The 23,922-nt window shown below is 39.0% G+C and overlaps 1 protein-coding gene and 1 pseudogene across 2 annotated transcripts in view; both read left to right on the forward strand.

The window, feature by feature from the left end:
* The first annotated feature begins 1,972 nt into the window (after nucleotides 1-1,972).
* Nucleotides 1,973-2,470, forward strand: LOC136125973 (cofilin-1 pseudogene; annotated as a pseudogene).
* Nucleotides 2,471-14,481: 12,011 nt separating this feature from the next.
* Nucleotides 14,482-23,922, forward strand: part of HAT1 (histone acetyltransferase 1) — a 50,125-nt gene continuing 40,684 nt past the window's right edge. Inside the window, exons 1-2 of one of the 2 annotated variants that reach the window (XM_065880646.1) lie at nucleotides 14,482-14,570; nucleotides 19,715-19,819. In XM_065880646.1, coding sequence (XP_065736718.1) covers nucleotides 14,564-14,570; nucleotides 19,715-19,819 — 112 coding nt within the window. In that variant the 5' untranslated portion in view covers nucleotides 14,482-14,563. Of the gene's footprint in view, nucleotides 14,571-19,660; nucleotides 19,820-23,922 lie in introns of both variants that reach the window. The other variant, XM_065880647.1, reaches the window with a different exon arrangement.

The following is a 23,922-nucleotide window of genomic DNA, read 5'->3' on the forward strand; positions in this document are numbered from 1 at the left end:
GGGTAATAAAATAGTCAGCAATTATACTTCCTTTAATCATCCCCAGCCCCTCAATAAAGCATTTTATGTGAACTAGTTTTGTGTTGATGGTGTGGATGGAAAATTAAGGCGCAGTAATGGGAAGTGTAGCCTTCCTCATATCACGCCTTCACTGAGATCCATATGGCAGTAGCAGCAACATCATTTCATCAAAGACAGTAGGCTCAGAGTCCTAGGTAGGGAACAGCAGCCAAGTGAGTATAACCCAAGGCATACTGGGTGGTAAAGAGGGGACATGGATCACAGAGAAGAAACTGCTCAGTAGTAGATGAGACAAATCCCCTTTTGTTCAAACTTACTAGAGCACCATTAAGGGATGAAAGGACATTTCATCATATGGAATTCTAAATGGCTATGAAGTTCTACTCCATCTCTTAGACAGAGTGTTGGCTTATTATTGATATCCATAAGCAGGAAATATGAAGGGAACATAATTATTCCTCTCCATAAAGATCTTACAACGTATTAAGACAAAACATAGGTAAAACCATTAATTAACAATGCATATACTTAACTGTGTGGCAAATTTATGCAATACAGGTTTAGAAAAAGAAAAAATCAGTTCAAGCTGGGTGATATACAGAAGGTTTCACGGAAACCATAATTTGCCACTTCTTGAATTCATGATTTCTCTTTTTCTTCCAGGGTATATCTTATTACCCTATCCTTCCTCCTTCATCCACACCCTCGGCCCTAACACTTATCTAAATGCTTGACATTAACTATGTAAGTACGACTTAAATGTTTATTTATTTATTTATTTATTTATTTATTTTGCGGTACGCAGGCCTCTCACTGTTGTGGCCTCTCCCGTTGCGGAGCACAGGCTCCGGACGCACAGGCTCAGCGGCCATGGCTCACAGGCCCAGCCGCTCCGCGGCATGTGGGATCTTCCCAGACCGGGGCATGAACCCGTGTCCCCTGCATCAGCAGGCGGACTCTCAACCACTGCGCCACCAGAGAAGCCCCTTAAATATTTATTGATTATTCTTACCTGGTTGCTCAACCACTAGCCATTAGTCCTGTTATATTTCCTAAGTAAAGACCATTACCATTGTCTTAGTGGCTCAAGCGAGAAAGCTGGGTATCAGACTCTTCCTTACCCCTCACATCCAGATAGCTACCCAGTCCTGTGTTTTCCATCCTCTTCAGGCTTTTTAAAATCTCTTCTTTTGATTATAATGGCCTTCATTATGCCTCCTAATTGCTTTCCCACGCCTCCAGTTCTCCACTTTCTGCCTCCTGTCACTATCCTCAAATCCATTCTCCACGGTGCTGTCAATTGCTCGATATAAAACAGATACTAAATTTTGTCACTTCCCCATCCTTCAGTGGCTCTCTAGCGACTTCAATATAAAATCCAAGCCCCTCAGTTTGACAAAGAATAGAAGCTTCCTGATCCAGCCCCTTCCTCTTACTTATATCTTACTACTATACTTGTTCCTTTAGTCACAAAGATTTTTGAGCTTTTATGCTATTTCCTTTACTGGAGATATTTTACTCCACATTTATTACAATTGGCCTATCCTTTAAGATACAGATCAAGAATCTCTTCCTCCAGGAAACAATCCTTAACTCCCCTTTTTCACCCATCATAGACCTCACCATCATATTTATCACATTGTGATAAATCACATTGTCTTTTCCACTGGTGGCTTTCAAACTTTATTGCCCCAGACCTAAATAGTAAAAATTACATTTTTATCACAACCCCAGTACACACTGAAGTAAAAACTTCATGAAGCAATATTGAACTTTATTACATGCAACATACTCTGGTATTTACTATTCTGTACTATTCTTTTTTTTTTTTTTTTCTAATTCTGTTTTCCACATTCTGAATTGATTTCATGACCCATGCTTTAAAAATGCTGCAGTAGCGGCTCTTGTCTTTTCTGGCTCTCCTTGCTCTCTCCTTTTCTCTTCTAGAAACATGGCCTCTGGTGTGGCTGTCTCTGATGGGGCCATCAAAGCGTTCGATGACATGAAGGTGCGTAAGTCATCAACACCAGAGGAGAAGAAGCGCAAGAAGGCGGTGCTCTTCTGCCTGAGCGAGGACAAGAAGAACATCATCCTGGAGGAGAGCAAGGAGATCCTGGTAGGTGATGTGGGTCAGACTCTAGACGACCCCTACGCCACATTTGTCAAGAGGCTGCCAGACAAGGACTGCCGCTACGCCCTCTATGACGCAACCTATGAGACCAAGGAGAGCAAGAAGGAGGAGCTGGTGTTCACCTTCTGGGGCCCTGAGTGTGCACCCCTTAAGAGCAAAATGATCTATGCCAGCTCCACGGACGCCATCAAGAGGAAGCTGATGGGGATCAAGCATGAATTGCAAGCAAACTGCTATGAGGAGGCCAAGGACCGCTGCACCCTGGCAGAGAAGCTGGGGGGCAGCACCGTCATCTCCCTGGAGGGCAAGCCTTTGTGAGCCCCCTCCAGCCCCCTGCTTGGAGCATCTGGCAGCCCCAGACCTGCCCGTGGGAGTTGCAGGCTGCCCCCTTCCTGCCAGACAGGAGGGGCTGGGGGGATCCCAGCAGGGGGAGGGCAGTCCCTTCACCCCAGTTACCAAACAGCCTCCCCACCCCCTGGACCTTCCTCCTCCTCCTCCTCCCTCCATCCCTGACGGTTCTGGCCTTCCCAGACCAATTTTTTTTTTTTTTTTTTTTTGCGGTATGCGGGCCTCTCCCGTTGCGGAGCACAGGCTTCGGACGCACAGGCTCAGCGGCCATGGCTCACGGGCCCAGCCTCTCCGCGGCATGTGGGATCTTCCCGGACCGGGGCACGAACCCGCGTCTCGGGCATCGGTAGGCGGACTCTCAACCACTGCGCCACCAGGGAAGCCCCCAAATTGCTTTTGATCTTCTGATTCCTCTTGGGTTGAAACAGACCAAGCTCCCCCCAGGAACCCCTGTTTGTGGGGGGGACCTGTATTTTTTTAACAACACCCCAGTTCCCCACTTGTTCCTCCCTTTTTCCATGATGCCAACTTCTAACCGCAATAGTGACTCTGTGCTTATCTGTTTAGTTCTGTGTATAAATGGAATGTTGTGGAGATGACCCCTCCCTCCCTGCGCCGCCTGGTTTCCCTCCCCTTTTCCCCTGGTCACTGCCACTCTTGGAAGCAGAACCACTAAGGGACCCGCAATTAAAAACAAAAAAAACGCACAACAATGAAAAGGCTCACTAATGGGGAAAAAAATGCTGCTATAGACTGTGAACTCACATAGATTCTCAAGCATAGTAGATTCTAGCTCAATACAAGTAATTAAGAAAAAGATAAAACAAAAATCTCTGTATCCCTAGCAAGTAGCACAGTGCTAGACACATAGCAGTGTTAAATAAAGATGCTTAATAAAAGAATAAATGCACACTTCTGGGGCAGACCATCTTCATGAATTATCATGTTTCCCTCCATCATTTCCCTTTATAAGAATAAGAGTTTCTTACAAGATATTATATGTAATTTTACATTACAAAATATACCCATGTAAGCACAGATACAGAGACAGGCAAAAATGGAGAAGGACTTTAAAAATTGTTGCATTTGAAGGACATAATGAGATAGAGAGGCATGATTGCCAAAGGCCAACTGTTTGGTCCTCTCAAAAAAGTCCTAATGTGGTAAAGTCACCAAGATCAGGATCTGGTTAGAAATTATCTTCTAAATGGGCCAAAGATCACTTACACTAACCAAATTCACAAGATACTGGTGAATACCTAATATTAACTAATATTTATTATAGAGTACTTACTATGTGTCAGACAATATTCTAAGCACTTTTTATGACTCTATCCTCAGAAAAACCCTGTGAAGTATGGTTATTTCATGCTATTATCTCCATTTCAAAGATGAGGAAACAGACTGAGATATTAAGCAACTTTCCCAATGTTATACAGCTAGGAAGTGGTAATAAAATGGTTAGTAAAAGGATTGTAATAAAAATGTTGTGAAAATCTCTCAGAAAATAGGGCAATGCACAAAGAATGGGAGAAAAATATTTAAATATAGAGAACTAAACCAGGGGGCCTAATAGTTGACTACTAGGATCTCCAGAGAAAATAGAGATTTTAAATTATGGGGAAGAAATTATCAAATAAAAATAAGAATTTTCCAAACCCAAAGGATGAGTTTTGAGTTTCAAAGTATCCTCTGTGTATCCAGAACAATGAATGAAAAAGGTTCAATACCAAGGCACATTATAAAATATCAGAACATTGGAGACAAAAAGAGGATCTCCTGTAGCTGGAACACACAAATCCATGTACTAAAAGAGGAAGTAAAATTGCCCTCTCACTATCATACCGAGTAACCCACTGAAAAAATTTTTGCCTTTCTTCCCAACAACCTTGGGCTCATGGTTTTTGAGGTCCTATATCCGCGGGAGGAATGCTTCCATCAGGAAACACCATCAAGGTTCAGATGAATTGGAAACTGAAACTGCCCACTGGCTATTCTCAGCTTCTGGAGCTGTAGAATTAAAAACAGGAAAGGGGGCTTCCCTGGTGGTGCAGTGGTTGAGAGTCCGCCTGCCGATGCAGGGGACACGGGTTCGTGCCCCGGTCCAGGAAGATCCCACATGCCGCGAAGCAGCTGGGCTCATGAGCCATGGCTGCTGAGCCTGCGCGTCTGGAGCCTGTGCTCCGCAATGGGAGAGGCCACAACAGTGAGAGGCCCGCGTAATGCAAAAAAAAAACAGGAAAGGGTCGCTGTAGCCATGTGGTGATTAATCCTGATCATCAAAGGGAAACTCAGTTGCTGCTATACAATAGGGCAAGAATGACTATGTCTGAAACCCAACTGAGGCAACTCAGTAAAGATAGCCAATATAAGATAAGTCCAAAGATAAGCCCATAGTGGATTCAGATCATTTGGGAATTAAGGTTTAGGCACTGGACTAGATAAAGAATCAGATCCAGTCAAGGAGCTTAGAGGGATAATAGGACATGCAATGAAGGGTTGAAAAATGAAGTTATGATTATCAACTTAGGCCTCAAGGCCACCTACGGAATGGGGGTTCAATAGCAGCTATACTTTATATCATTACCACTCCCCATCCCACCCCCACCTTATATGAAGAGCATTGGCACTAGCTAACATTTTAAATTTCATTATCCTATGATGATATGATAGCTGATAAAACTATGTGTGTCCATTGCATTGGGGACATTGGTTGCACACAAGAGGTGATACGTGAATTTCTTGTAGGTCAAGTGACCCCAGGAAGATATTAGTGCTTGAATTGCTTTTGCAGTGTTCCACCCAAAAGGGAGGACTTACTAACAAAGTAAATAACAGCAGCAAGGTGCCGGAGTTTCCTTATCAGGGAATTGGTACAATACGGAGGCCCCTTTCTGCTCACTGAAGGAATTAAGAATGTGTGCTACGGGAGAGGCAGTAAGAGCATTGAGAGCAGTCAACGTCAGCCGGAGAAGCAGAGATGACCAAGACAGAGAGCAAGATTGATTTCTCCTCTATTCCTACTTCTAGCCCCCAATACCAGAGGAATTAGCCTTGAAAAAGAAAGAGGAAAATATATCCTAGAACCACACTCTCCCCAGCCCAATCTTTAGGGGCTTGACGAGGGAGAACGAGTGAAAAATTGGTTATATTCCCTTCCTCATTTCACATCCCCTGTGGCTACAAGTCTGGCCCACAGTGCGGGGGGTGGTTAAGACACCAAAGTTTTAAACTAGGCCAGGCTAGACTTTGAGTAACTTAAAAGAGCAGAAAACTATGGAATCTGCCTGGGGGAAAGGGTATTCAACATAGTACAGTGGGATCAGTGACTAGAGGAAAAATACAACATTTTATGTTTATATCCCCATGAAGTTCAGATTCCTTAGTAACTTGGTCACATAAAAGTAAGAGTAGTATGCAATTTATGATATAATGTTAAGTGAATGAGTCAGAACTTGAAACTGTACATATATAGCAAGTACAATTGTATGAGTAATCTGAATACATTAAACAAAGCCAGGAGCAGATAACTGAATTTTCTCTAAAACACAATTTGCATAAGGTCAGCAATGATCATGTATCTAATCAAACATACTATTATACATACTTCTTTTTGCCATTTATTTGTTTTAAGAAGTAAAATAAGTTTATTTAGCAAGATTGCTTTTCACAAATCCATGTTAGACAATGGATACTTGGCCACCCTCTGTGGACTTATAAATCATGTTTTCTTGTCTTTTGGTTGTTGTTGTTTTTCAAAGATCAACATCATAGTATTTCAAAGAAGACTAAACGGAGTGTGATCTTTCATTTCCTCCCTTTTCCATTAAAAATTGAGTATTATGCTTGACTTTTTCCATTAACTGCAATCATTCCAGTTTGCAGGGAGTCTATACATATAATTGTTAATTGTGCAGATATTTCAGAGAACATGTCTTTTGAGCCCTCTAGTGAAGATTCCTTTAGGCCCACCCAATGTGAAATCATCTACCAAAACCCATTCTAACTCCAATTTCTATAGCATCATTGCTATATTTATACAAAGACTCTAATTTATGAAGTCTTCCTCCTACATTGGAATATTTTAGGACACTGGAGCAGGGTAAGAATTTCCTGTGGCATATTGATATCATACCTAGGAATGCCTTAACCCCTTCTTAACCCAAGCCTGGTAAGAGATAAAAAGTTTATGGCTATCTTTTTAAAAATCTCAACTCTATATAACCCCAATGAGAAATATATATGAACTAGATAGCATAAAAATAAAGTATCACCAAAGAATGACCTTTCAAATTACAGCTATTATTCTTATCTGTCACAATGATGATTTAGGTAAGTATTTATCTACCTTTAATAAATGGATAACATGTTGTAATGTACTAAACATATAACTGTGCAATTTTCATTTGTGCTTAGATATGGACTCACATACAATTAAGTCTCCCAACAGTAAATAAAATTGTCATTTAGCATTTAAACATATTATCTAATTTATTTTATTTAACGGAAAGCAAAGCAAAACCTAAGATAATTAAATCATACTGATACTATTTAAATTAATTTGTCATCTCCCTGATGCAGTCCTTCTGTGCATTTTACTCAAAAGAACAATGTGAAGTTCAAAATCTGAGAATAAAATAACTTGAAAGTCCACTTGAAAAGGAAAAAATAGCAAAAATCTTTACCAAATGAAAGAAACATACAATTTAGTTCAGCAGGGCTTCTACATATCCAAAGACAATGTAGATTTGCAGCCACAATTTTTTGAAAAAGAAAATTTTGTCCTGGTTTTTCTTGTGATCTTGGTCTAACAAAACTTACATAACATAAAATGTTATAATTATTTGTTAATATTTTTAAATATCTTAGGAATCCCTTGACATTATTCTTAAAACTTTTTTAAAATGGAAGTTTTCATTTCTCCAAGTATTCGTCCTTAATTGAGAATATTACATGTTTTTTTAAAGTTAACATTCAGATTTTTAGAAGATTTCATAAAATGAGAATATAACACAGTATTGTAGTAAAGAGATAATTTCATTTATATAGGAATAGTCCTTAAGGGCCAGGCAGAGGAGGGGAGGGAGACAAACATGAGAGTGGGCCTAAGAAGACAGGATATAGGCAAATTTAAATGTTAAATGTATTCAGTACAACAGTTAATCTGAATAAAAATCTTCAGTAAATGTTAGTTAAAAGAATTTGTTCTCACTTCAAGTAAGAACTTAGGGATGAAGATAACACAGTTCCAGCTCTGGAGAAGTTATCAATAAGGGGTGAACAGGCTTAAGACTGGCGAATGTGATGATTCATAATTATCCCCTAGGAGGACAGATCAGAAAGTGAGGCAATCCTTCTGTGATACGCAGACCCGCTTTGGTGAGTCAACACAGCAGGCCCCAGATACAGCAGGCCTCAATGAAGCCAAATGGAGAGAAGTGAGAGAAGAGCATGCAAGCCTCACTTGGAGTGAAACATGGGGCCGCTGCAAATAACAGCCTGGCCTCACTCCTGTTTGTTGCAGGAAACCCAGGGAGAAAAGGAGGAAGAGACGTTATACCTACTGTACCACTTACCCAATACCTCTCTTGGACTCTGTAAGTAGACTCCAAATAGGGCCTGGGTTTGGGGAAAAGGCAGCATACATTTAGTGCTAAATGTTTGGGTGCCTAACTGAGAGATAGAGAAGGAGGTATAGAGAAGGAGGGTAAGCTCTGATGAAGGAGGGTAAGCTAGGCTTTCTTAGAGCTTTGTAAGAAAGCTAGAATTTAACCTGAGTTAAAATTCTCTGGGGAGGGCTTCCCTGGTGGCGCAGTGGTTGAAAGTCCACCTGCCGATTCAGGGGACATGGGTTCGTGCCCCGGTCTGGGAAGATCCCACATGCCGCGGAGCGGCTGGGCCCGTGAGCCATGGCTGCTGGGCCTGCGCGTGGGGAAAGCTGGGCTACTGATGATCTGGGCTTGCTACAAAAATACCTGTGTCCCACGGAATTTTGTCTTTGGAGCCATTGTACCAGGGATAAATTTACTCTGGCAAAATATCATCTCCTGGTGATTGTATTGATGTACTCCCTGATGACATCCAGAGAACAATTTAATAGAAAAACACCTGTGTTATACACATGTTGGTAGTAGTGGGTTAAATATGGATAAGGTAGTTTTTAGTCTGATTCTAATCACATGCTCAAGGATGTTTATTTTAAAGCAAGGAAACAGCAGTTTCCAATACCAGGAACCATGAAGTGCTTGAACAAAAGCGGAAGCTTAGTTGTTTTGGGGGTTAATTGTGTTCTTGATGGTGTGACTGCAAAGTCATTTAACAAATACTTATTAGATATCAACCATGTGCCAGATATAGTGACTTTCTCCCCAAAGCAACTTATTTCACGAAGGAAATTAGCCCTTTCTACAGCAAGAAAGGAAAAAAAAACGTGGGAAAACATAGGACCAAACTGAGAGACTTAGACCACAGTATCACCTTCATCAGTTACTTGCTAAAAAACCTCAAGCAAATGGTTTTTTAACTCAGGGATCTTCAGGGGTGCACAGGTGATTGACTGGGGTAGAAAATATTAAAAACGAGTATTCATATTCTTTTTTGTCTAAAAAATTAAAAGTTAATAATAGCAGGACTTCCCTGGTGGTGCAGTGGTTAAGAATCCACCTACCAATGCAGGGGACACAGGTTCGAGCCCTAGTCCGGGAAGATCCCACATGCCGTGGAGCAACTAAGCCCATGTGCCACAACTACTGAGCCTGCGCTCTAGAGCCGGCAAGCCACAACTACTGAGCCCGCGTGCCACAACTACTGAGCCCATGTGCCACAACTACTGAAGCCCGCGCTCCTAGAGCCTGTGATCTGCAACAAGAGAAGCCACCGCAATGAGAAGCCTGCACACCGCAATGAAGAGTAGCCCCCACTTGCTGCAACTAGAGAAAGCCCACATGCAGCAACAAAGACCCAATGCAGCCAAAAATAAATAAAATAATTAGTAAAAAAAGTTAATAATAGTAATATTTAATATAGGAATTAACAGTAGTAGAAATATATTGATATATAGAAGAGGAGATATCAGCAAAAGTTTTTATGCATATGTATACCAAATAAACATGACAATGACTAGATTACCTGATTTCTAAAATCACTTTGCTCTAAAATTCCTGATTCTGTATTATTCAAAGTACCTTAGTTGCTCTTAAAATCTATTAAAAAATAACACCATATCTATAGTAACATAAACTGCCTCATATACAACAAAATTTATCTTTATAAAGATATGTAAAAGTAAACCTTTTATTCTTTAAACTCATCCTAACCCTACCAACACACCCTTCTTACCTGATGAAGCAGGTTCTCTTTGTATTATATGATGCCGGTTAGCATGACAGTTTCTTTGTCTTAGATCATTAAATTCTGTATTCCTTCTAGCAAAATTTTCAGAAAGAATTCTTTTACTAATTTGCACAGTGATTGGTTGGTTTAGCTTGTTAACAACTATATATATTCCCTCAAAATTCTGATTTGTAAAAGAATTTGGAAGAAACACTACCATAAAGCTATTTTATTTTTTAATAATTCTTTTAAGGGAGAGGTTTATGAACTAAATACTTAACAGCACTGTACAGCAGGCATAAAAGCTCTTCACTTTGTGTGTCCAGATCATAGGAAGTTAAGAGTCTTGTTCTGCATAGTGATATGGGTAAACAGGTTACAAAGGGGGTACCTGAAAACCAACCCATTAGAATGACAGCTTTCACAACAATGTGAATATACTTAATGCTACTGAACTATATGCTTAAAAATGATTAAGAAGGGACTTCCCTGGTGGCACAGTGGTTAAGAATCCACCTGCCAATGCAGGGGATGTGGGTTCGAGCCCTGGTCCGGGAAGATCCCACATGCTGCAGAGCAACTAAGCCCAGGCGCCACAGCTATGGAGCCTGCGCTCTAGAGCCCAAGGGCCACAGTTACTGAGCCCACATGCCACAACTAAAAAAGCCCACGCACCTAGAGCCCGTGCTCCGCAAAGAAGAGTAGCCCCCACTCGCTGCAACTAGAGAAAAAACCTGCACGCAGCAACAAAGACCCAATGCAGCCAAAATTAAAAATAAATAAATTAATTAATTTTTTTTTAAAAAATGACTAAGATGGTCAATTTTATGTTATGTATTTTTTTCTACAATCAAAAAAAAGAAAGACAGAATGACTGAAACAATATATCAGTTTAAAATATTTCTAGTCATAATTTTCACCACGTTTTAGTCTTATTTATTTAATATCAAAGTAGCTTTGATAAAGTTTTCTTCACCCTCCTCCTATCCTGAAGCTCTTCTACATTGAAAAACAACACAAAACAACAGCAAAAATAAGTTTAAAACAGAGGAATAATGGTCATTTTTCTGTTGGCTAGAATGGAAAAAAGAATTAATATTTGAAGTAATTTTTTTTTTTTTTTTTTTTTTTTTTGCGGTGCGCGGGCCTCTCACTGCTGTGGCCTCTCCCGTTGCAGAGCACAGGCTCCAGACGCGCAGGCTCAGCGGCCATGGCTCACGGGCCCAGCTGCTCCGCGACATGTGGGATCTTCCCAGACTGGGGCACGAACCCGTGTCCCCTGCATCGGCAGGCGGACTCTCAACCACTGCACCACCAGGGAAGCCCCTGAAGTAATTTTTAACTATGAAATGTCATAGGCATTATTGTGTTAGTCACCCTAAGTAGACATACATAATTAAAGCCATTTTTACAAACTATAGTTTCAAAAAGTAAAGCGGGCATCACTGGGTGGTCATTTTGTAAATAAGAATAAGCAATTATAGTCCTCTTCCCTCATTTTGACCAGTCTTTGCTTGTAAATAATGCCAGAATGCAAATTTTCAATTAACTGTTCCTTGTACCAGTTAAGCTGCTTCTCTTTAATTCTATGTATCATAATTTACAGAATGTAGAGTGTAGAGTTAGCCACCATGTCTAAAAACTTCCAAAAGATTGATAAGTTTCTAGTTATGAAAGAAAATACATCCTCATTAAAAGAAGCAAACAGCATTTTTTTTTAAATCCCTGATTAATCCCCATCTCCAAATTCCCTCTCCTAGAAGGAGCCACAGTTAAACTAGCTGGTTATGCTTCCGGATGTTTTCTATGTTTATATCAAAATACACTTTTTTATACAAGTAAAATAACATTACGATATTGTTAATTTATTTTTTAACCTATTATATAGTATTTTCCCAAGTCAGTACATATTAGCCAGCCCATTTTGATGAATGTTTAGGCTATTTCCAATGTGCCAGTAAAATTAATGCTGCCTTGAACATCTTTGATCATTTATCTTTGCATTCTTGTGCAAATAATTTTGTAGGACAAATACTTCTAAGTGGAACTACTACCTCAAAGGATGTACAAATAGAAACGTGTTAAATTTTTTAAATTGCTAAATTGCTTCTCAAAAAGTACTAGTTTACACACCTATGGGTAGTGTATGAGAATTGAAATATGGAATTTGCAAACTGTTGGTGCTGTGCATCTTAATAATATACATACCTTCCTCTAACAGTAGTTTTCAATATGAGCTGGCCTATTTTTATTTTCTTTCTTTTATCCTATATGAAAGTCATCTAGCTGGATAGGGGATTCTGGATAATTGTTCTGGGAACTGAAACTCATACACCACACCCCCACCATTTGCACTATGAGCTAAACAAATGAGTTAACTAGCTATTCTTATTTGTCTGTAGAGACGTATGTATTTTGAATTAAAGACATATCAAGTACCTGCATTTTTCTTTTGGATCTCAAATTTCCTACATCCACTTTCTGATAACCATCTTTTTAATACCATGTTTTTTTTTTAAAAAAAAATCCCTTCCGGAGGTTTCAAGACATGATGGTAAAATTTACTAGTCCATATGCAGTTGAACCTGTACCAAACATACGGTTGCTAGTTCATTCCTAACAGTGTAATATGGCCTTTTTCTATGGAGAAAAATGCCTTTTCCAAATTTCCTATTCGAGAATGAATGGTATCATACTAATACCACCTCATATTAATATAGAATTTTACAATTTACAAACCTCTCTCCTAAATTTTTCCATTTGATTTTCACAACAACTCAATGTAATGACTGGGAAGGTTTTTATCTCCACTTAATAGATGAAACAAGGTCACACAATCACGAAGTAGTAGAACTGAGACTAGTAGGGCACTGAATTTTCCACACCACTATGCTGCCTCCTTCCTATACATGAGGACAGCAGATTCCTTTTGTAGAAATTGTATTCTATGGTGGTAACATTCACTTCCTAAATCCCCTTTAGAATAAGGTAAAATATAAATTGAAAAGAGTGGGAAAACTCTACAAAAATATTTTTTCCTTTTTGGTAATTTTATTTTTACCTTTCTGAAAGAAGTCATTCATTTAGGTTTTAGATAAACTAGCTAAACATGTATTCTGTGACATTTTTAATAAATATGTGTGAAGAGTTCTAAGACAAGGACAATTTAAAACTGTAACCTCAATTCTGCAAGCAGATCATATGAAATATTAGTCATATAATATATAGGTTTCATCATATTTCTTATTCATATTCATCTTATTTCTCATTCATATTATCATATATGTTTCAACATATTTCTTCCCTACAACCAACCGTAAAGTCACATAAAGTCATAAAATCTGTTTCAGATTTGCGGCAGTTAAGACAAATTCCTCTTGATTTCTTATTTTAAGGATCACAGTTGCCGGTCAGCTATTGGCCAATCTAAAGGTAAGGTAGTTTTGGAAAGAAATGCTGAATCTTGCCATTTTGAAAGAACGATTATATAAAAAGATTGTTTTCCGTTTTTGACTAAAATGTCATTAGTGACAACGATTTCAGTTTTCTTCTTAACATTATGATTGTAATTTCTTATGTTTCAATAAAGCTTAAAGAAAAAGGATCTGAGCATTCTCAGTACCTTTTCTGATCTTTATCTTCAGGAGGGCCATCTCCATGTAGTCAAATACTGAGCTGAGTATCTGGAGAACTGGGCTCTTGTGTAGGCTGTACACTGAGTGTGAATTTGGGTAATTTCTCTTTTCTGGGCTTTAGCTTCCGCATCTCTAAAACGAGGAAGTGTGTTAGTTCTAGATTAGCATCCCAAGGGTCCATTTTAGCTCTAGTATCATCATTGTAAAACCTATTAACCAACATTTGTTGAGACAACGCATTCTAGTGTACAGACATCATGGGAGTATTTGTGGATACCTAAACAGTGGCTTATCCTCTGGGACAAACAGTTTCAGCAGCTACTAAACACTAACAAGCCCTATGGCCCAAATCAGGTAGCATCCTGTCATGTGGTTACGCCACGAGGACTTGAGAGATGTAGAACCAGAACAGTTCTGGTCACCTAAATTATTACAATTTCCTTACACTAAATTGTGTAGCAATTTCCTTACACTAAATTGTTGCCTCATAACCTTAAAATGCGAAAGCCGAGTGCCTAAGATATCACACCGTATACATACTGTTAAAAAAAATAAAAGAAAAACGATGTTAAACAACTATTTACCGCAAAAATAGAAACAAATAAATATGGGAAAATTTCTCTGGCAACTAGAACTCAATCCCTATATTTTACCTGTAAAACTAGAGCTCAGGTGTTTGGATCTACTGTCCAGGCCAAGGGAAAAGTTTTTCTAACAGTCTCCAAAACATCGTTAAGGGGGAACAGAAAACTGCCAGAGGTATGTATATTATGCAAATCAACCCCAAAGAAACTCTCCTCGAGCCAGCGAGCATCTCAACAGAGAATATCCCTTTGCGGCCTCCTCCTCCAATTCAAGCCTCAAAGAGGTTGACTGCGCTGGCCGTGGCTAGGCAACCGTCCGAGCCTTCCCTGCCGTGTTAGCCCCGCCTCTCGAGGCGCTTCCACCACCCCGCGCCTCGAACACCCTCCTCTCATTGGCCAGCACCAGGCCAGGGGTGGGCGGGGGAAATGCGTCAGAAAGTGTGCTCACTTCCGGCCAGGGAGCGCGCGGGTTGATTCGTCCTTCCTCGGCCGCGGGTGCTCGCAGCTCGGAAATGGCGGGTAAGTTCCCGGGAAAAGTTTACCAAGGGGAAGGGGCGGGCAGGTTTGGGAAAGAACGCCGAGACGGTGGTGACAATGCCCGCCTGGAACTTTCGGGCTGCAGCCTGGTTTCTAGAAGGCCTGTTTCAGCCTGGAAACGCGGAACTCTCAGCTCAGCTCCTTGTCCGCCGAGGTTCGTGCCCCCGCCCCCAACGGCTCGGGGTTCTGCACCTTCTGCGGGGAACTCGGCCCTTAGGAGGGCCGAAGAGGCCAGGAGAAAGCGTCGTGATTTGGGCTTGTAAGGTGCCAGGTGCCTGGACGCCTGCTTCTCTTCTCGTTCCCTTTACCGACTGCTACCTCATCCACTAGTCTGGTTCTGTTCCCGCCAGCTGATTTTAATGCTCACTCTTCTTTTGCAGGTCTCTCTTCGCCTTCCACTATAGTCAACTTCTGAGCTAGCGCATTGCTGTCTTGCCCTGCACTAGGGCTCTCATTTGAATCTTGATTGACTCCGTAATAGTCTCCTTAAGGCCTCACACTTTAGTATTACTAAGATCTATTTAGATTTCCTTTGAGAGAGAGACAGTGAAGCATTCTTCCTTAATCTAAACTTCTCTTTTAGGGGGTGTCTATTTTAATTTTCTTGTGTTTATTCTATCCACCTCTTCTTTATTGAGTCTCTTCAGTTCACAACATTTAATAACTAATAATTGCCATTATTCTGTACGTTTATAAAGATTGTTTTGGGTTGAGTATATGCTTTTTTTAATCCATTTACATATCTTTTGAAGTGATGGACAGTTTCTTTTTCTTTTATCTTTCCCCATTGCCTTTATAGTAGTCTCAGTACACTTTTATGGATGTGCTGGATACATAGGCTATAGCATGAGCTCTACAGGTGTTTAAGGAAAGGCTCTTCTACCAAATAGAGACCGTAGGATTTGGGGGTACACTGGTACTATAAAAGAGGGGGGACATGTGTATTGCACAGGGTGTAGTGTTAAAAGAATTACACCTAAATTCGAATCTCAGTCCCACCGTTTAGTAATCGGGTTCCCTTTAAGGAATAAAACCTCTTTCTTTTTTAAATTTTAATTAATTTATTTATTTTTGGCTGCGTTGGGTCTTAGTTGCTGTGTGTGGGCTTTCTCTAGTTGCGGCTAGCGGAGGGGCTGCTCTTCGTTGCGGTGTGTGGGCTTCTCATTGTGGTGGCTTCTCCTGTTGCGGAGCACGGGCTCTAGGTGCACGGACTTCAGTAGTTGTGGCACGTGGGCCCAGTAGTTGTGGTTCGCGGGCTCTAGAGCGCAGGCTCAGTAGTTGTGGCACACGGGCTTAGTTGCTCCGCGGCATGTGGGATCTTCCCGGACCAGGGGTTGAACCTGTGTCCCCTGCATTGGCAGGCGGATTCTTAACCACTGCATCACCAGGGAAGCCCAACCAAACCTCTTTCTAATTGAGCTTTTGAATATGAAATAGGGCTGATAAAGTATCTACTTGTCTTATAGAATTGTGGGGATTAAACTAATGTATGATTTGTTTCTTAGATTATACATAAATGCCTTGAGGTGGGTTTTATTATCTCACTTTTATAGGTGATGTTTGAGATGGGTTCTGTTATACCATTTTTATCCAGTAGGGTCAGAGAAACCAAATAATGTGCTTTAGTTCACAGATCTAGTAAGTAAATAGTGAAGCCTGGATTTGAATCCAGCAGTTCTGACTCCAAACCATTAAACTATACTGCTTCAAGTGTTCCCCACATTCTGTATATGTGTGTTTTAACCGCTTACTGAAGTTTGCGGCATGTCATTGTACCCCATTTTTCATTTCTGCTCATGACCTTTTTTCCCTGAATTTTTCCTAATTTTTATGATCATTTTGTCAGGAGATTTATTGTCATCTTTGCTTGAAAGTTTCTCTTCATAATGGTTTCTTCCATTGTTAATTATTATATACATTGATGGGTAGCCACGTTGTACTAAAACCATTTTGTTATTCCAGTAGCCTATGACTGCATGCACATGGTTACAAAAATTTTGCTAATACAGTGAAAATTTTCTTTCCTAATCCTGTCCCCTTTCCTTCTCTTTATCCTAGAAGTAACAGTGGTTACTAGTTTCTTGTGTATCCTTCCTGAGATAATCTTTCTATGCATTATTAGTTTTTTTTAACATCTTTATTGGAGTATAATTGCTTTACAATGTTGTGTTAGTTTCTGCTGTATAACAAAGTGAATCAGCTGTATGTATACATATATCCCCATATCCCTTCCCTCTTGCACCTCCCTCCTACCCTCTGTATCCCACCCTTCTAAGTGGTCACAAAGCACCAAGCTGATCTCCCTGTGCTATGCAGCTGCTTCCCACTAGCTATCTATTTTACATTTGGTAGTGTATATATGTCATTGCTACTCTCTCACTTCGTCCCAGCTTACCCTTCCCCCACCCCACATTCTCAAGTCCATTCTCTACGTCTGCATCTTTATTCCTGCCCTTCCACTAGGTCCATCAGTACCAGTTTTCTAGATTCCATATATATGTGTTAGCATACGGTATTTGTTTTTCTCTTTCTGACTTACTCTAGGTCCATCCACCTCACTACAAATAACTCAATTTTGTTTCTCTTTATGGCTGAGTAATATTCCATTGTATATATGTGCCACATCTTCTTTATCCATTCATCTGTCGATGGACATTTAGGTTGCTTCCATGTCCTGGCTATTGTAAATAGTGCTGCAGTGAACATAGTGGTACATGTCTCTTTTTGAATTATGATTTTCTCAGGGTATATGTCCAGTAGTGGGATTGCTGGGTCATATGGTAGTTCTATTTTTAGTTTTTTTAAGGAACCTCCATACTGTTCTCCGTAGTGGCTGTATCAGTTTACATTCCACCAACAGTGCAAGAGGGTTCCCTTTTCCCGACACCCTCTCCAGCATTTATTGTTTGTAGATATTTTGATGATGGCCATTCTGACTGGTGTGAGGTGATACCTCCTTGTGGTTTTGATTTCCATTTCTCTAATGATTAGTAATGTTGAGCAACCTTTCACGTGTTTGTTGGCAACCTGTATGTCTTATTTGGAGAAATGTCTATTTAGTTCTTCTGCCCATTTTTGTATTCGGTTGTTTGTTTTTTTGATATTAAGATTCATGAGCTGCTTGTATATTTGGGAGATTAATCCTTTCTCAGTTGCTTTATTTGCAAATATTTTCTCACACTCTGAGGGTTGTCTTTTTGTCTTGTTTATGGTTTCCTTTGTGGTGCAAAAGCTTTTAAGTTTCATTAGGTCCCATTTGTTTATTTTTGTTTTTATTTCCATTTTTCTAGGAGGTGGGTCAAAAAGGATCTTGCTGTGATTTATGTCATAGAGTGTTCTGCCTATGTTTTCCTCTAAGAGTTTTATAGTGTCTGGCCTTACATTTAGGTCTTTAATCCATTTTGAGTTTATTTTTATGTATGGTGTTAGGAAATGTTCTAATTTCATTCTTTTACATGTAGCTGTCCAGTTTTCCCAGCACCACTTATTGAAGAGGCTGTCTTTTCTCCATTGTATATTTTTGCCTCCTTTATCAAAGATAAGGTGACCATATGTGCGTGGGTTTATCTCTGGGCTTTCTTTCCTGTTCCACTGATCTATATTTCTGTTTTTTGTGCCAGTACTATACTATCTTGATTACTGTAGCTTTGTAATATAGTCTGAAGTCAGGGAGTCTGATTCCTCCAACTCCATTTTTCTTTCTCAAGATTGTGTTGGCTATTCAGGGTCTTTTGTGTTTCCATACAAATTGTGAAATTTTTTGTTCTAATTCTGTGAAAAATGCTGTTGGTAGTTTGATAGGGATTACACTGAATCTGTAGATTGCTTTGGGTAGTATAGTCGTTTTCACAATGTTGATTCTTCCAATCCAGGAACATGGTATATCTCTCCATCTGTTTGTATCGTCTTTATTATTATTTTTTTTTTTTTTGCGGTACGCGGGCCTCTCACTGTTGTGGCCTCTCCCGTTGCGAAGTACAGGCTCCGGACGCGCAGGCTCAACGGCCATGGCTCACGGGCCCAACCGCTCCGCGGCATGTGGGATCTTCCCGCACCGGGGCACGAACCCGTGTCCCCTGCATCGGCAGGCGGACTCTCAACCACTGCGCCACCAGGGAAGCCCTGTATCGTCTTTAATTTCTTCATCAGTGTCTTATAGTTTTCTGTATACAGGTCTTTTGTCTCCTTAGGTAGGTTTATTCCTAGGTATTTTATTCTTTTTGTTGCAGTGGTAAATGGAAGTGTTTCCTTAATTTCTCTTTCAGATTTTTCGTCATTAGTGTATAAGAATGCAAGAGATTTCTCTGCATTAATTTTGTATCCTGCTGTTTTATCAGATTCATTGATTAGAGTTTCCTGGTAGCAGCTTTAAGATTCTCTATGTATAGTATCGTATCATCTGCAAACAGTGACAGTTTTACTTCTTCTTTTCTGCTTTGGATTCCTTTTATTTATTTTTCTTCTCTGATTGCCTTGGCTAAAACTTCCAAAACTATGTTGAATAATAGTGGTGAGAGTGGGCAACCTTGTCTTGTTCCTGATCTTAGAGGAAATGGTTTCAGTTTTTCACCATTGAGAACGATGTTGGCTGTGGGTTTGTCATATATGGCCTTTATTATGTTGAGGTAGGTTCCCTGTATGCCTGCCTTCTGTTGTTGGTTTTTTTAATAGTTGATCTGGAAGTACTCTGGGTAGAATTTTTTCAGTATTAGAAATAAAATGCTATCCTGTAATTATCAAAGGACATTCTCACCTTGATTCTTAGCGGAGCAGTAGCATCCTTTTTATATTTCTTTTAAAAAGGCTACTTAGGTATAAATCCTAGCAGGTAATTTATATTAATATTAAATATTCAGAAATGTCAGTAGTCTGTCATTTTAATTATCAGCTTTACTCATTTATGTAAAGCAGGTCTAATTCACAAGCCTCTATCTCAAAAGTGATTTTTTTCTGTTTTATGATGAGACAGTCATACTCAGTACATTTATGTAGGAGTATATGGAGATCTATGATCTGTTAGCATGTTATAAGTCTTACCTTTATTCTAGTTCTAATAAGAACTCTATTTGTAGGTTTGACTAATTAAACCACTTCCACCTAGACTTTTTAAAAACCTTTTTTCTTAGGATTTGGTGCTATGGAGAAATTTTTGGTTGAATACAAGAGTGCAGTTGAGAAGAAACTGGCAGAGTACAAATGTAACACCAACACAGCAATTGAACTAAAATTAGGTATGTATGCCTTTTCTAAGTAGTATTACGTGTGTACTGTGTGTGTATATATAATCTTTCTTTTTAAATTTGAAGTAGAATTTTATGTAAGAGCAGTTTATTGCAGACATTTGTATAGTTATTGTATTGTTTTTGCAATTTAATGTTTAGTTTTCTACACTTATTGAACACATTCAGATTTTATTAAGTCTTGGTTTATGTCATGGTGTGGGTAGATGTTTGAGAGATGGCAGAGTTTACATATAGAAAGTTCAGTGTGGCAAAAAGTGACAGGTATAAGTGGTCTCAGCCTCTTAAAAGTATTTACTTTTATTTGCTTATAAAAATAATAGAAGATAAGTGTTGGGGAGAATGTGGGGAACTTGTATATGTTACTGATGGGAACATAAAATGAGGCAATTACTTTGGAAAACAGTTTGGCAGGTTCTTAAAAAGTTAAACATATATATTTGCCATATGACTCAACAGTTCCACTCCTAGGTATCTACCCAAGAGAAATGAAAATGTTTGTCCATACAAAAACTTGTACATGAATGTTCACAGCAGCATCATTCACAATAGCCAAAATAAATAGCCCAGATATCAATCAGCTGGTAAGCGGTTAAACAAAGTGTGGTATATCCATGTGATGGAATACTATTTGACAATAAAAAGGAATGAAGGTCTGCTACTTGCTACAACACTTAAAGCACTTAAAGCAGTTGAGTTTATGGGATGTAAATTATAACTCAATAAAGCTATTTAAGAAATAATTATAAGCTCATGAATAATGGTTCCATCACTTTCCATTCCTTAGGTTTTTCATCTTTAAAATGGAGTTAATTTTACTTACTGTATAGTGGTTGTAAAGATTACATATGAGGTTAAATACAAGTAAAGTGCTTAAACAATTTGATTTAGAAATTCACAATAAATGTTAGCTATTATTATTTAAAACAGTACAAACATAACAGAAATACAAAGAAAGTGACAGATAATGGTGCCCTGATGCCTCACTAAAAAGATAATACTGATCTAAGTTTTTTTTCTTGTACATACATTAATTTTCTAAAACCAGGATACTGCTGTAAGGCTGTTTGGTTATTTAGCTTAATAGTATCTTGAATATCATTCCTTGTAACTATATAGAGCTACCTCATTCTTTTAAATTATATAATATAGTATGACTGTATCATAATTTATTTAAGTATTCTCTGTTGGGAGATGTGCTTCTCCTCTTTTGCTGTTAAAAGTAATTCTCCAGTAAATATCGTTGCATATGTATATACCCACTTGTGTGAGTGATCTGTAGAGTGTGTGGCTAGAAATTGAAATGCTGGATCAGAGTTTTTCAGCTTCAGCACTATTGACATTTTGGGTTAGATAATTCTTTGTTATTCTGCACTTTGTAGGATGTTTAGCAGCATTCCTTGTCTATTAACTACATGCCAGTAACATTCTCCTTCAGTTGTGACAATCAAAAATGTCTTCTGGGGCTTCCCTGGTGGCGCAGTGGTTGAGAGTCTGCCTGCCGTTGCTGGGGACACGGGTTCGTGCCCCGGTCCGGGAAGATCCCACATGCCGCGGAGCGGCTGGGCCTGTGAGCCATGGCCACTGGGCCTGCGTGTCCGGAGCCTGTGCTCCACAACGGGAGAGGCCACAACAGTGAGAAGCCCGCGTACTGCCAAAAAAAAAAGGTCTTCTGATGTTGTCACATCTCCTGAGGGTTGTGTGTAAAATTGTCTCTGTTTAAGAACCACTGTGCTAGGTCAAAGGGTTAGAAACATATTCTACTTTAGTAGCCGTTGCTAAATTGCCTTCCAAAAAAGTACCTGTGCTTACACCAGAATTTGAGATTGCCTTTTTACTTATTACCCTGGTCAGTGTTGCATATTGTCATTAAAAAAAACAAAGCAGAACACCCTGCCCCTGTGATGGGTGAAAAATAGCTTCTTGTTTTAATTTGCAATTGTAGTGAAAAACACATAACTTAAAATTTACTATTTTTTACCATTTTTAAGTGTAGAGTTCTGTAGTGTTTAGCATTTATACTCACATTATTGTGCAACTGATCTCCAGAACCTTCTCATCTTGCAAAATTGAAACTCTGTATCCCTGTTTTCCCCTCCTGTTAGCCCCTTGCTAACACCTTTTTACTTTCTGTTTCTAGAATTTGACTACTTTAGATACCTCATATAAGTGGAAGCATGTAGTATTTGTATTCTTGTGACTGGCTTATTTCACTTAGCATAATATCCTCAAGATTCATCCATGTAGCACGTGACAGGAATTCCTTCCTTTTAAGGCTGAATAATATTCCATTACACGTATACACCACGTTTTGTTTATCTGTTCATCCGTTGATGGACGCTTGAGTTGCTTCCACCTCTTGGCTATTGCGAATAATGCTGCTGTAAATAGGGGTGTGCAAATATCTCTTCGAGATCCTGCTTCAAATTCTTTTGGATATATACCCAGAGGTGGGATTGCTGTATCATATTGTAATTATATTTTTAATTCTTTGAGGAACCTCCATACTGTTTTCCATAGTGGTTGCTGCTCCATTTTACATTCCCACCAACAGTGCACAAAAATTCCAATTTCTCCACATCCTTACCACCACATTATTTTCTGAGGTTTTTCTTCCCCCACAGTTTTTGACCATTTTTTGATTTGATAATTAAAATTGATTTTTAATCCTAAGAGAAGTATATCCTTTATATTCTAAAAGAATCAGCCCTTCTTTGGTAATATGTTGCAAGTACTTTTTTCCCTGTTTTGAGTTTTGGTGAGTTTGTTATGTAGAAGTTAACATTTTTTATCTAGGGAAATTTCTTTTTCTTTTATGAGTTTTCACTGTGTCTTATAAAAAGGTCCTTCCTACTCTAAGATTATGAAAAGATTTATTTATTGTTTCTTTTAATAATTTGTCGATTTTTTTTCTCTTTTTAAATTGAAACCTTTGAATCTTTATCTTGATGAGGCATAGGGTAGGAATCCAGCTTTATACTTTTCCAGATGGTTTAGTCAGTTATCTAGCTGCTGATTTGTTGTCTTCAACAATTAAAATTTCTTTTTTAATCATACTAAAATATTATATATATTCTTGGGTTTACTCTGGGGCCTTTTTTTTTCCCTGAGCCATTAGTGTACTGTTACAATAAATGTTGTGATTAGTATATGGTGTGACTAGGTCCCACTCATTTCCTTAAGAGTTTTCCTGAGTTTTCTCTAATGTCTTCTTCTAGGTGGACATTTTATCAGGTTCCAAAGAGGTGTTTGGTTGATTTTTTTAAATTGAGATCCTGTTAAAATTTAAGTTTAATATGGGGAGAACCAACATCTTTACATTGCTGAATCTTCCTTTCTAATAGCAAGAATATCTTTCTATTTATTCAGGTCTTTTTTTATGTCTAGCTGTGGAGTTTTAAATTTTATGTACAGATGATATACATTGCTTAAGTTTATTCCAAGGTATTTCATCTATTTTACTGCTGTTATAAATGGGATCTCCTCGTCCATTATATTTTCTATCTTTATTGTGTATGGGAGAACTATGGAAAATAATTCTTAATACATATCTTTTTCCCACATCAAAATCTAGTTTACATAAATTTTATACATATTTGACAGAACTAAAATTGACTGGGTTATTTGGTCAGTCTAATCCCTTACAGTCAGCAGCAATAATTTGCTTCCCTCAAAACAACCTTTCTTCCTATCTCCCTCTTTCCCTTCCCCTTCTACTTTCTCTGGAGAAATGTTTATTGAAAGCTACCATGTGACAGGCATTGTACTAGACACATGGGATAACTTTAACTCTTGACTGCATACTAATAATTCCACTAAGGTTTATCCCAAGATTCTTCTCCCGTAGCAAGCTGTTTTCACTTTGTGTGTGAGGGATTGATAGGCATACTTTTCCCACACGGGTCCAGTGCTCTGGGGGTAGGTTACTATAGAAAGAGTGAATCTTTTTTTCTATATGTCACTTTAATTATGTTTAGGTATACAATTAGATAGCATTAACTACCTTCACAGTGTTGTGCAGCCATCACCACTATCTGTTTCCAAAACTTTTTTATCACCCCACACAGAAACTCTATATACCTGTTAAGCAGTAA

The sequence above is a fragment of the Phocoena phocoena genome, chromosome 7, assembly GCF_963924675.1.
Source record: "Phocoena phocoena chromosome 7, mPhoPho1.1, whole genome shotgun sequence".
NCBI lineage: Eukaryota > Metazoa > Chordata > Mammalia > Artiodactyla > Phocoenidae > Phocoena > Phocoena phocoena.